Below are 12,696 nucleotides of genomic sequence, written 5' to 3' on the forward strand. Positions count from 1 at the left end.
TTGAAATGAGAGCATTGACCGTATTCCTGGCGTATTCCTGGCGGGCAGGTGGGAGGAGCAGGCGGGCAGCCTCTGAGAGTGAGGTGTGGCTCCTGCACCCTCACCCGTGCCTCTGGGTGCCGCTCCTTCCCAGCCTCCTGAGTCAGATCTCCGTGCAGCAGCCACAGTGATCCTGCGGAACATGAGTCACATCACACCCCGGCCCTGCCCTCAAGCCTGCCCTGGCTCCCCACACGCTTGAACCAATGCCAGGCCCCACTCCGTGGCCTGCAGGGCTCCCGCCACCTCTCTGACCTGTGTTCCTGCCACCCGTTTCTCCTTCACTCTGCTTCAGCCGAACAGCCTCAAATATGCCTTGGGCATTTTGCAAATATGCTCTGCATCGTCCTGTCTCAGGGACTTTGCACTGGCTGTTCTGTCTGCCTGGGCTGCACCTCCCAGGTTCTCATGGCTCGTGCCACTCAGGCCTCTGTTCAAACACCTACCTGCTCAGAGGCCTTCTTTGACCGTCGGTGGCATCCTCATCTCTCTCTCTTGCCTTGACCCAGCTGTAGCTCCATGGTTTTGATCACTCCTTGCAGTTAGGTATCTTCCCCGCTAGAACTTCGGCTCCACAAGGATAAAGACTTTATCTTGCTCCCAGTGACACCTGAACAGTACCTGGCACACCAGAGGCACCCGCTGAGTGTGTGTGGAGTGACTGGCTAAAACGGAGGCTAGGCGAAGGTGGGGGCCTTCAAGCTCTGGCCTAGCAAATTACTTATCCAATAGACCACTGGTGTGTAAAATAGACGATAGACTAGCCGATGGCTGGGGTCCCGGGAGGTGTGACCTTGCTGACTCCTAGTTAGCTTCCAAGAAGTGTCAGCGGGGCTCAGAGAACTCTCCGTCCCTGCCTCAGCTCATAGCTCTAGGACAGAGCGAAACAGGGCGGGTTGGGAAGGCAGACATGGGAATGGCTGACCTGGAGCCCCTACCACCCCCTCCCATGCCGTCCCTCCTCCCCCTGCAGCCACAAGGCCTCCTGGGGGCTGCCACAATGATGAGTTCCAGTGCCGGCTGGATAGTCTCTGCATCCCCCTACGGTGGCGCTGTGACGGCGACACTGACTGCATGGACTCCAGTGATGAGAAAAGCTGTGAGGGAGTGACCCATGTCTGTGACCCCAATGTCAAGTTTGGCTGCAAAGACTCTGGTAAAAAGAAGGACGGGCGGGAGCGTGGTCTGGGGCAATATGGACAGAAGGAGATCGTCCTGAGTGCAGAGGAGCGGCAGTGAGGGATGGGGGTGGGGACACTGCAAGGCAAAGGCCTGCACAGGAAAAGCTTGCGTATGATGCACGGGCTGGGGGTGGGGTGGGGGGCGGAGGGAGGGGTGATGAAGGAGCCAGAGCCCGCACTAAGGGCCCTGGGAACCGAAACTGACACCAGAGCTGAGCTTCAGCACCCTCCTCAGATTCTTGCTTTCTTTGCTGCCTGCGTGAGTCTGGCAAAGAAAGCCTCAAGGTTCCTAGTGGACCCCACAGCATTATAATCATGACCCTATGCGAGAAGCCCCACTGGGTCTGGGGAGAAAGGCATGGGGAGCCCTCCTGCCCAGGCCTGGCCCCTCACGCTATGCCCATCCCTCAGCTCGATGCATCAGCAAAGCATGGGTGTGTGATGGCGACAGTGACTGTGAAGATAACTCGGATGAGGAGAATTGCGAGTCCCTGGCCTGCAGGCCACCCTCGCACCCCTGCGCCAACAACACCTCAGTCTGCCTGCCCCTCGACAAGCTGTGTGATGGCAACGACGACTGTGGAGATGGCTCGGATGAGGGAGAGCTCTGCGGTGAGGCCCAGGCCTCCAAGAGGCCCCATGAAGGAGGGGGGGGCCTGGGGAAGGGGCCGGGGCTGGGGCCGGGGCCGGCGCAGCCAGAGCAGGACAAGCTCTGTGCGGGGAGAGGTCTCAGGGAGAGCAAGGGCAGCTCCCGCTGCCGGGCAGGACACGCCGGAGCAGTTGCCAACAGCCCTGTCGAGTTCAGACTCCCCCGGGCAAGAGGCTGTGCGGGCACACCACACTGTCAGAGCGTGCTACTGCACCAGACAGCCTTCGAGGCGGGTGGAATTATCGTCTCCATCTTACAGATGAGAAAACTGAGGCAGAGGGATTAAATAAGTGGTCAGGGTCACAGGGCTCCTAAAGTGTTGTCAAGATGGCGCAGGGCAACCCCTTCTTGTAGGCACGAGGCCTCCCCCACAGCCAGGCGGCACCAAAGCACAGAGCTGGCTTTAGAAATGAAGACAGCAGGGCTGTGTGCTGATGTGGTCAGGGCAGGCTTCCCAGAGGAGGAGGGATGTGACCGGGTTCCCAAGGACGGAGGGTTAGACCTCGCAGATGGAGAAGGTGGGGCGAGGAGGCCCTGCGCTCAAGGATCAAAAGAAAGAGGGGTCAGGGAGGGCCGCGTGGTGTGACAGGGGGATGAGGAGCAGAGCGGACCTGTCTCCTCCTCCCCAGGCAGAGCATCTGTTCCTGGGGGGGTGGGCAGGGGGGAGGGCAGGCTGGGACTGGCCCGGAGGACTGCTGATGGGTCATCAGTCAGGGCGGGCAGATCTCAGGGTGTGTCAGAGAACCCAGCAGGACGTTCCCGGCCACACCCTACCCCAGTCACACCCAAATCGGGGGAGATCGAGGAAAGGGCAACCCTCCAAGACGGGCAAAAAGCTGCCCTCCCCTACCATGGGCTCAAGAAGGGACAGGGAAGTAGAGACCAGGTACTGCCCTGATGGGGTGCTCCTCCAGGGGAGGAGGAGGGTGGTTCCCGTGGGGGGTGCTGGGCTCCCAACCCTGGTCCTGAGGGAGCCTGGGAAGTGGTGGGACAGAGGCTCTGCCAGAAACGGAAAAGAAGGGTGCCAGGGGCAGGGGGCCAGGGCTGTGTCTGGGCTGCCCCCCGCCCGGCTCCGCCTGACCCCGTCTCCTGCTGTGCGCCCGCAGACCAGTGCTCCCTGAACAATGGGGGCTGCAGCCACAACTGCTCGGTGGCACCTGGCGAAGGCATTGTGTGTTCGTGCCCGCTGGGCATGGAGCTGGGGCCCGACAACCACACCTGCCAGATCCAGAGCTACTGTGCCAAGCATCTCAAGTGCAGCCAGAAGTGCGACCAGAACAAGTTCAGCGTGAAGTGCTCCTGCTACGAGGGCTGGGTGCTGGAGCCCGACGGCGAGAGCTGCCGCAGCCTAGGTGACCGGGCGGGCGGGCGGGCGGGGCTGGGGCTGCGGTTTCCGTCGGCCCCAGGCCCCGGCCAGCGGGGACCCCTGCTCCCGCGCTGACCCCCTGCCCACCCCCCCAGACCCCTTCAAGCCGTTCATCATCTTCTCCAACCGCCACGAGATCCGGCGCATCGACCTCCACAAGGGGGACTACAGCGTGCTGGTGCCCGGCCTGCGCAACACCATCGCCCTGGACTTCCACCTCAGCCAGAGCGCGCTCTACTGGACCGACGTGGTGGAGGACAAGATCTACCGCGGGAAGCTGCTGGACAACGGAGGTGACGCGGGCGGGAAGGGGCGCCAGCGCAGAGCGGCACCCCACACCCAGGCCGCGAGCCCAGGCCCCTAGCCCCCCCACCTCCCCGGTAATTGGGTCAGATTTTGTGTGGGTCTCAGTTCCTGACGCCCCGTAATTATCGTCAGCAGAGCTGCTAGCCTGATAATTAACAAAATGATCAGCCTTTCTTTGGAATGGCCTGGAGCTCCCCAAATCCTAGAACGGCAAGCTTAAAAGGAAAAAGCCATTTAGGGACGGGCTACCTGAATCCTGCCTTCTGTCCAACGGCAGCCTGACCCATCACTGACCTTTCATTAATAACACACACACACACACACACACACACACACACACACACACGGAGCGTCTGCCACGCACACAGGGCCCCGGGGAGTCGCAGCGATCAAAACAGGCCGCGACGTCCGCCCTCATGGCGCTTAGGTGACAGGGGAACGAACCATCAGATGTGAACAAAACAAATGAGTACGATGCGGAATACAGCAGAAGGGGATAGCTGTGGATATAAAGGGAGGCAAGGGGGCCAGGGGGAATGGGGCCTGGCATTTTAAATTGAGTGGTCAAGGAAGGCCCCCGAGAAGGCATCTGAGCAAAGACTTGAAAGAAGCACATCAAAAAAAAAAAAAAGAAGCACATCTTACTAGAGGAGCTTGTCTTGTTTGTAATAGAGAAAACTTGGAACCATCCCAAACGTTCATTGACAAGGGGATGGCTAAGTAGATGGTGATAATGTTCCCATGATGCAATAGTTTTTAAAATACTTTATATATGTATTCCCATGGAAAAATCTTCAAGACAGTTTATGAAATAACTTCTGGAAGTTCTGCGCTCTTCATATTGACTCTATGCCTGTCCCCCAAAGCCTCCACCCTCTGCTCTGCTCTGCCCTCCTGCCATGAGTTAGCCCTTCAGAGAGCTGCAAGCAGAAGAAAGCTGTCACCTCCCCTTCTTCAGGGCTGTGGAAACTAGGCCTCTTCTCTCCTATTTGACCTCCTGGGGGTGGGGCAGGGGGCCCTGGGTGAGGAGGAGGGGTATCTTTGAACCCTAGACGAAGCCAGGGTGCATCAGAGATATTGGCAGAGGCATCAGGGTTGAGGGCGAGTCATCCAGGCTCCCTAGTATATTGTAATTTCACGCCCATGATTTTCTCTTCACCAGCCCTGACTAGCTTCGAGGTGGTGATTCAGTATGGCCTGGCCACCCCCGAGGGTCTGGCTGTCGACTGGATTGCAGGCAACATCTACTGGGTGGAGAGTAATCTGGACCAGATTGAGGTGGCCAAGCTAGATGGGACCCTTCGGACCACCCTTCTGGCCGGTGACATTGAGCACCCGAGGGCAATTGCACTGGATCCACGGGATGGGTGAGGACCCTGCACAGCCCAATTCTGGCCCCATGGTCCCCTCTGAAGCCTCATTCAGCCGGGTCAGGGACATCTGCCTCTTCAAATGCTATTCACCTCTTCTGCCCTTTACCAAAGATCCTATAATAGCCCCCCTCCAGGTCCTCAACCTTGGCCCTCCCCGACTCCCTCCCCATTCCCCAGGATCCTGTTTTGGACAGACTGGGATGCCAGCTTGCCCCGCATCGAGGCCGCCTCCATGAGTGGAGCTGGGCGCCGCACCATCCACCGGGAGACAGGCTCTGGGGGCTGGCCCAATGGGCTCACTGTGGACTACCTGGAGAAGCGCATCCTCTGGATCGATGCCAGGTCAGCACCCCCACCACATGTCCAGAGACCTCAAGCTTCTCCCTCTCCTCCAAGGATAGGGTGGGGCCAGGAGTCCCAGGGCCTGGTAGCCAAAAGGCCTGGGCAGCTGGAGCCAGAACTGGGGCCACCAAGGGCTGGGCCCGGGAGGAGGTCCAAGGTGAGGGGAGAGGCTGGGCAGGGGGAACAGATGTAGCAGGAAGAGGGTGGAAGTAGGGCTGTCACCCTGCACAGGGGTGCCTGGCCAGGCATGGGCAAGGCTGGAATGCCACGTCTTGTCCTCACTCACGAATCTGTGCACTCTGCTAGGGCACTTTATCTGCCCAGGGGAAGATAATTGGTCTGCTCAGAGGGGGTGCCTCTTTCCAACCCCATCAAAGCCCTCTGTGTGCTTACCGTGGCCCTATGGAGAAGCGAGCCAAGAGATTCAGGGCGTGTGAATTGGGATCCTAGACCTTGAACCACTCTGGTTCTCACTCCACGTTGTTCTGTTTGCCTTCCCCGGCCAGCAAGGCCCAGGAAGAAGGATGGACTGCTCTAGTGTGCTAGGGTTGGGGGGAGGGCTTGGGGGGAGGGCGGCGGGCCCGGGCATGGCCCCAGCCAGCATCCTCACTCTGCCCCGACTACGCTCTCAGGTCAGATGCCATTTACTCAGCCCGTTACGACGGCTCCGGCCACATGGAGGTGCTTCGGGGACACGAGTTCCTGTCGCACCCGTTTGCAGTGACGCTGTATGGGGGGGAGGTGTATTGGACGGACTGGCGGACAAACACGCTAGCCAAGGCCAACAAGTGGACCGGCCACAATGTCACCGTGGTACAGAGGACCAATACCCAGCCCTTTGACCTGCAGGTGTACCACCCCTCCCGGCAGCCCATGGGTAAGGGGCCAGAAAGGGGCCTGCAGCCTCTTTAGAAGCCCTTAGGAGAAGAGGGGGCCGTGAGAGCATGAGGGGCTTGCTAGGAAGGCGGGGGGTGGGGGAGTCTGCCGACAGAAGAGGGTCTGGCCACAGGTGATGCTGGAATGGGGAGGGCACGAGTCGGGGAAGAGGTGGTGGTCCAGGTGAGAAAGGCCAGGTAGGGGCCAGCAAGTCACAGGATCTCCTCACTCCTCTCCCCGGCCCCCACAGCTCCCAATCCTTGTGAGGCCAATGGGGGCCGGGGCCCCTGCTCCCACCTGTGTCTCATCAACTACAACCGGACCGTCTCCTGCGCCTGCCCCCACCTCATGAAGCTCCACAAGGACAACACCACCTGCTATGGTAGGAGGCCCCTCCTTCAAGATCCACTGGTAAACTGAAGCTGCGGGGGAAGGTGTCAGATACCCAGGCTCATGGCTGTAAGTGAGGGAAGACAGTCCCAGCTAGGAGGGGCCCAGTGGCAGAGGCTCCAGAGACAGCCACTGCAAGAAGACGCAGGAACTCAGGCCGGGAGATGACGCCCAACGGGAACACTTCCTGATGACCAATGGCCAGCAGCAGATGGAAGGAACCAGGAGAAGGAGGGACCCTAACTTGGGTGGGTAGGAAGCACGAAGGTAGAGGGCTGCCCTCAGTGACCTGCCACGTGCCCCACAGAGTTTAAGAAGTTCCTGCTGTACGCACGTCAGATGGAGATCCGGGGGGTGGACCTGGATGCCCCCTACTACAACTACATCATCTCCTTCACGGTGCCTGACATCGACAACGTCACGGTGCTGGACTATGATGCCCACGAGCAGCGCGTCTACTGGTCCGATGTGAGGACACAGGCCATCAAAAGGGCCTTCATCAATGGCACGGGCGTGGAGACCGTCGTCTCTGCAGGTCCTGCCCTTGCCCTGGGCCCCCGCGGTGGGTGTGGGCGCCCCCCACCTGGCCCTTACTCCATCTCCACTCCCCCCTGGGCCTGATAGTCCTTTTCCAAATCTTCTTCTCACTGCTCCAACCCTGGTCTCCCAATCCTCATTCTCCAGCCCCACCACCCCCCAAACCAGGCCAGTCCCCGACTTCCTCCCACTTGCTGACCTATGCCCGGCAAACACCCAATCTCCAACTCCCCGCTGTGTCCCCCCCAGACTTGCCAAATGCCCACGGGCTGGCTGTGGACTGGGTGTCCCGAAACCTGTTCTGGACCAGCTATGACACTAACAAGAAGCAGATCAACGTGGCCCGGCTGGACGGCTCCTTCAAGAATGCAGTGGTACAGGGCCTGGAGCAGCCCCACGGCCTTGTTGTCCACCCGCTGCGTGGGTCCGTCCAGGGCCCGGGGCTGGGGAGCGTGGAGGGCGGGGGAGGAGAAGAGGGGCCTGACTCACTTTTCCACACCTTCCCAGGAAGCTCTACTGGACGGATGGGGACAACATCAGCATGGCCAACATGGACGGCAGCAACCGTACCCTGCTCTTCAGTGGCCAGAAGGGCCCTGTGGGTACGAGCTTGCCTTGCCTGCGCTACGGCTCTTCCCTAATTCCTCACTCAGTACAGCCCCGGAGTCCCTCAGTCGCCGCTCTGCCTCCTGAACTCCTAGCTTAGTGCTTGTCCTCACCACCCTTCCCCAAGACCTCACATCCCTCAGCCCCCAGCCCAGGTGCCAGGCTCTCTGGCAGTGACACCACCCTCTCCCAGGCCTGGCTATCGACTTCCCTGAGAGCAAACTCTACTGGATCAGCTCCGGAAACCACACCATCAACCGCTGCAACCTGGACGGGAGTGAGCTGGAGGTCATCGATGCCATGCGGAGCCAGCTGGGCAAGGCCACTGCCCTGGCTATCATGGGTGAGGGCTGCTGGGTGAGGGCAGGGATGGGGTGGGGAGCCCTGGGGGAAACCAGGTTGGGCTGGCCTGGGGGTGGGGCCCTCCCCAGGGTCTCATCCCCTCCTGCCTCCCCAGGGGACAAGCTGTGGTGGGCGGATCAGGTGTCAGAGAAGATGGGCACCTGCAACAAGGCTGACGGCTCGGAGTCCGTGGTCCTGCGGAACAGCACCACCCTGGTGATGCACATGAAGGTCTATGACGAGAGCATCCAGCTGGGTGAGGCAGGGGGCCATGGCCACGGCCGGGGGTGGGGGGGGTGGCGGGGGGGGCGGTGGCGGCTAGCACAATCCCTGGGCAAGGTGGTGAATGGGAAGGAACATGGGTCAGAGATTCCACGCAGCCCCCGGGGGGTGGGGGCTCCTCCCTCTCATTGTCACAAAGGTACCGTGCGTGCTTACAGCCACCCGGTCACAAGAGCCAAGGGGCCTTCGAGGACGAAAGACCTGGGTGTGGGTTGGGTGGTGACCCCGCACAAGGTCCAGGGTGAAGGCGGTGACCATCCTATCCCCAAGTGGTGCATGCCTGACAGTGAGGTCCCAAGGAGGGCCACCTCAGTCCTTTCCCTGTCCCCCTACCCTCACCCCAGAGCACGAAGGCACCAACCCCTGCAGTGTCAACAACGGTGACTGCTCCCAGCTCTGCCTGCCTACGTCTGAGACGACCCGCTCCTGCATGTGCACAGCCGGCTACAGCCTCCGGAGTGGCCAGCAGGCCTGCGAGGGTCAGTGCCCACCCCCTGCGTGGTCCGGCTCCCCAGCCTCGACCCCTCCTACCCTACGGCCCCACCTGCCTCCCCTCACCTGGGGAACAGGACTGTTTTTATCACAGATGATTAGGTGCCTTCTGGGCTAGATGCTTGGGAAGTCCCCCCTGTGCTCGGTGCCGCAGGGGAAGCCACGGGGTAGAAGGGCCTGTCCCTGTACCGCGCAGTCTTAAGCAGAGACGGGGCCAACACGTAGGGGAAACCAGACTGTGAAGTGGCTCTCGGTGCCTACAGGAGAATTTTGGAGAAATACATGTTAGCAGCGCCACGGCTGGCTTCATGGAGGAGGTGTGCCGTGAGCTGGGTTCTGTAGGACAAGTAGGATTTGAGTGCATGGATCCAAGGGGAAAGGACAAGTAAGGAAAAGGTCCAGAGCCAGAGGAGGATCTGTGCAGGGGCCCTGAGGTGCCAAGCCCAAGGGGTGGGCAGGAGGTAGGGGGGACTCCTAGGTGTTCAGCTGTTGGGTAGGGCGGGCCTCCTGCGGGTGCTCAGCAAGGAGTGCCTGGAAAGTGGTGTTTGGGGCAGATTAACCTGGCGGCAGAGAGCCGGCTGGGTGGGGGAGGGAGAAACCGAGGCAGTTAGACCAGTTGGGAGGCTATTAGCGTGAGCCCAGTGTTAAGAGATGGGGCTTAGCAGCTGGGTTGAATAGAAGGATGAGACTCAGACATTTCACAAGAACTTGCTGACTGATTTATGAATTTGCCCCAGGACAGCACTTCCCAAAGTGCGCTCCTGGGAACCTCCCTCTTTGATGTGGGTAGATGTTACAGAAAGCAGCACTGGGTTGAACAAAGTTTAAGTGTTTTTTGCTGCAGAACTTCTCAGAGTCTTGAATATGCTCATGTGCACTAAGAATGATTCTCGAGAGAAGACTCTAATGTTTGGGGTTTCCCCAAACTCCCTTGACCACGAATCCTTTTTTTCATGGAGCCTGAGAAACCAGAGCCTACTGAGGAATTCATTCAGGGACATGCTGCATCAAGGGCTAAAGGCAGTGGAGGCTCTGGCTCACGTTGATAGTGGGGCCTCAAGACAAATGGGAAAACAACAGGGCCCCTGGGTGGTTCAGTCAGTCAAGCATCTGTCTTCAGCTCAGGTCATGATCTCGGGGTCTTGGGATCGAGCCCCACGTCAGGCCCCTTGCTCAGCGCAGAGCCTGCTTCTCCCTCTCCCCCTGCTCCTCCCCCCACCCCGTCTCATGCTCTCTCTTTGCTCACTCACTCTCTTTCTCAAATGAATAAATAAAAAAAATTTTAGAATCTAAAAAGAAGGGCACCCCGGGTGGCTCAGCAGTTTAGCGCCACCTTCAGCCCAGGCCGTGATCCTGGAGTCCCAGGATCGAGGCCCAGGTCGGCCTCCCTGCAGGGAGCCTGCTTCTCCCTCTGCCTGTGTCTCTGCCTCTCTCTCTCTCTGTGTCTCTCATGAATAAATAAATAAAATCTTTTTTTTTTAATCTAAAAAGAAAAAGAAGTGGGAAAACAGAATGAGACTGGCTCAGGAGTGAGGAGTCAGGGATATGGAGTTTCAGGTGTTTGAGAGAGGGTGTGGTGGCACAGGCCACAGCGGAGAGGACGAGAGGACCCCAAGGTGGAAGTCTCCATGGAGGAGTCCTCTAGTTCCACTGTGTCCTCAGCCTCCCCAGGTTCTTCCTAACAGCTTTTCAGGGTGCTGGGTGGTAGTGAGCCAGCCGGTGACAGGGCCCCCTCTGAGGGCGAGAAAGTCAGGTCTCTCCTGCCCTCTAGTGGGGGCCAGCAGCCTCGCAGGCACTTGCCCAGAGCCGGCGTCTGTCCCACTGCCGCACCCCTGCAGCCAGGTGACCTCCCAGGCCCACTACAGGCCTCAGGCTAAGGTGTCTGTGTGTTGAAGGGGGAGGAGTGAAGGCTGGGAGAAGATGCCGGGACGAAGGAGACAACAATAGGTTTGAGAGTGACAGACCCCAAGTTTAAAGGGGTATCGCTGAGGCCCATGCCTGAGAGTCCTTGTGTTTCAGGTGTGGGTTCCTTTCTCCTGTACTCTGTGCACGAAGGAATCCGGGGAATCCCCCTGGATCCCAATGACAAGTCAGATGCCCTGGTTCCAGTGTCGGGGACCTCCCTGGCTGTCGGCATTGACTTCCATGCTGGTGAGTGATTTGGTGGCAGGAGGGAATAGGACATGCCCTTGGGGGTGCTCTGCTCTGGGAGCCCAGGGAGAGGCCGCCGACCACAGCTGGAGGGGGAGACACCACAGCGACCCCCGCCAGGGGGGTCTTCCCTTCCAAACCACCTGGACCCCCAGCACTCACCTCTATCTTGAATGCCTTTTGGTTCTGACCGCCTGCCTGTCCCCTGTTGGACATCCCCACGTTGTCTCCTCTGCCTCCAGAAAATGACACCATTTACTGGGTGGACATGGGCCTAAGCACCATCAGCCGGGCTAAGCGAGACCAGACATGGCGTGAGGATGTGGTGACCAACGGCATTGGCCGCGTGGAGGGCATTGCAGTGGACTGGATCGCAGGTGAGCCATGAGAGGGTCCTGGGCGGGCTGGCTGCCTCCAGGTGAGGCAGAGGCCCGGTTGGGGGTATGTGGGATCTTAGGAGGAGTCTGAGGAGGAGTAGGCAGCGACAGACCAGGGAGCGGCAGGGATCTGGGGGCTGGCAAGGGACCGGGTACAGGGATCCCACCCAGTCCCCCTAATCTCCACCCACTCCCTCCTCAGGCAACATCTACTGGACGGACCAGGGCTTTGACGTCATCGAGGTGGCCCGGCTCAATGGCTCTTTCCGCTATGTGGTCATCTCCCAGGGTCTGGATAAGCCCCGGGCCATCACTGTCCACCCAGAGAAGGGGTAAGAAGCTAGACAGGCTGTCCATTTCCCAGCCCTGGCTCGGGTCTGGCCTGTCACTCTACACAGCCCACACCGATAAGACCCTCTCTCCTCTGTGCTCTGGGGACTGACCCCCTACTTCTACCTCTTCCACCCCACAGGTATCTGTTCTGGACTGAGTGGGGCCAGTACCCACGGATTGAGCGGTCTCGGCTAGACGGGACTGAGCGAGTCGTGCTGGTTAATGTCAGCATCAGCTGGCCCAATGGCATCTCGGTGGATTATCAGGTTTGGGTGGCTTGGCCCTGGAGCCCTTGGGATATCTGGGCCCTATGCTCTGGGGGGAGCCTCCCCTTATCCTCTGCTCTGCTCCCCATTGACTCTCCCCGTGATGAGCCCTGGTTCGGTGGGGTGATAGGGACCCAGGGTAGTCGTGGGTCCTCTGGCCCAGCTCCTGACCCAGAGTAGGACTCCTGCCACCCCAGAGACAGTAGGGGGACTGTCACTGGGAAGTGAGGACGGAAGGCATGCCTAGAGGTGATCGGATCAGCAGGTCAGAGGGCAGGGATGACACGGAGAAGAAAGAGAACGACACGGGAGGCGGGAGTGAGTGGGACATCCCTGTTGCCCAGGACACCCGGGCTGGTGGGGAGCACTGGCCACTGGAGGTGAGGTGGGTGCCTCTGGCCTATAGGATGGGAAGCTGTACTGGTGCGACGCCCGGACAGACAAGATTGAGCGGATTGACCTGGAGACGGGAGAGAACCGTGAGGTGGTTCTGTCCAGCAACAACATGGACATGTTCTCGGTGTCTGTGTTTGAGGATTTCATCTACTGGAGTGACAGGTGAGGGCTTCTGCCCTGGTCTTCGCCTCCGCCACGTGTTCCCTCCCTCCTGGCCTCTGCCAACACCCTGCTCATGGCCTGGCCCTTCCCTTCCCCCAGGACTCATGCCAATGGCTCCATCAAACGTGGGAGTAAAGACAATGCTACAGACTCTGTGCCCCTGAGAACAGGCATTGGTGTCCAGCTCAAAGACATCAAAGTCTTCAATCGGGACCGGCAGAGAGGTGAGG

General features: G+C 59.7%; 1 protein-coding gene across 2 annotated transcripts in view; it reads left to right on the plus strand.

Annotated features, from left to right (window-relative positions):
• Window positions 1–12,696, plus strand: part of LRP1 (LDL receptor related protein 1) — an 80,699-nt gene that overhangs the window by 41,711 nt on the left and 26,292 nt on the right. For both annotated transcript variants that reach the window (XM_049115711.1, XM_049115712.1), the window contains 20 exons: window positions 1,013–1,195; window positions 1,632–1,832; window positions 2,976–3,221; window positions 3,331–3,528; window positions 4,704–4,908; window positions 5,092–5,256; window positions 5,889–6,133; window positions 6,383–6,514; window positions 6,830–7,057; window positions 7,309–7,483; window positions 7,567–7,661; window positions 7,859–8,008; window positions 8,123–8,263; window positions 8,634–8,768; window positions 10,801–10,932; window positions 11,175–11,309; window positions 11,512–11,641; window positions 11,782–11,908; window positions 12,315–12,466; window positions 12,566–12,690. In XM_049115711.1, coding sequence (XP_048971668.1) covers window positions 1,013–1,195; window positions 1,632–1,832; window positions 2,976–3,221; window positions 3,331–3,528; window positions 4,704–4,908; window positions 5,092–5,256; window positions 5,889–6,133; window positions 6,383–6,514; window positions 6,830–7,057; window positions 7,309–7,483; window positions 7,567–7,661; window positions 7,859–8,008; window positions 8,123–8,263; window positions 8,634–8,768; window positions 10,801–10,932; window positions 11,175–11,309; window positions 11,512–11,641; window positions 11,782–11,908; window positions 12,315–12,466; window positions 12,566–12,690 — 3,300 coding nt within the window. The remainder of the gene's footprint in view (window positions 1–1,012; window positions 1,196–1,631; window positions 1,833–2,975; window positions 3,222–3,330; window positions 3,529–4,703; window positions 4,909–5,091; window positions 5,257–5,888; window positions 6,134–6,382; window positions 6,515–6,829; window positions 7,058–7,308; window positions 7,484–7,566; window positions 7,662–7,858; window positions 8,009–8,122; window positions 8,264–8,633; window positions 8,769–10,800; window positions 10,933–11,174; window positions 11,310–11,511; window positions 11,642–11,781; window positions 11,909–12,314; window positions 12,467–12,565; window positions 12,691–12,696) is intronic.

The sequence above is a fragment of the Canis lupus genome, chromosome 10 (genome assembly GCF_003254725.2).
Source record: "Canis lupus dingo isolate Sandy chromosome 10, ASM325472v2, whole genome shotgun sequence".
Taxonomy (NCBI): Eukaryota; Metazoa; Chordata; class Mammalia; order Carnivora; family Canidae; genus Canis; species Canis lupus.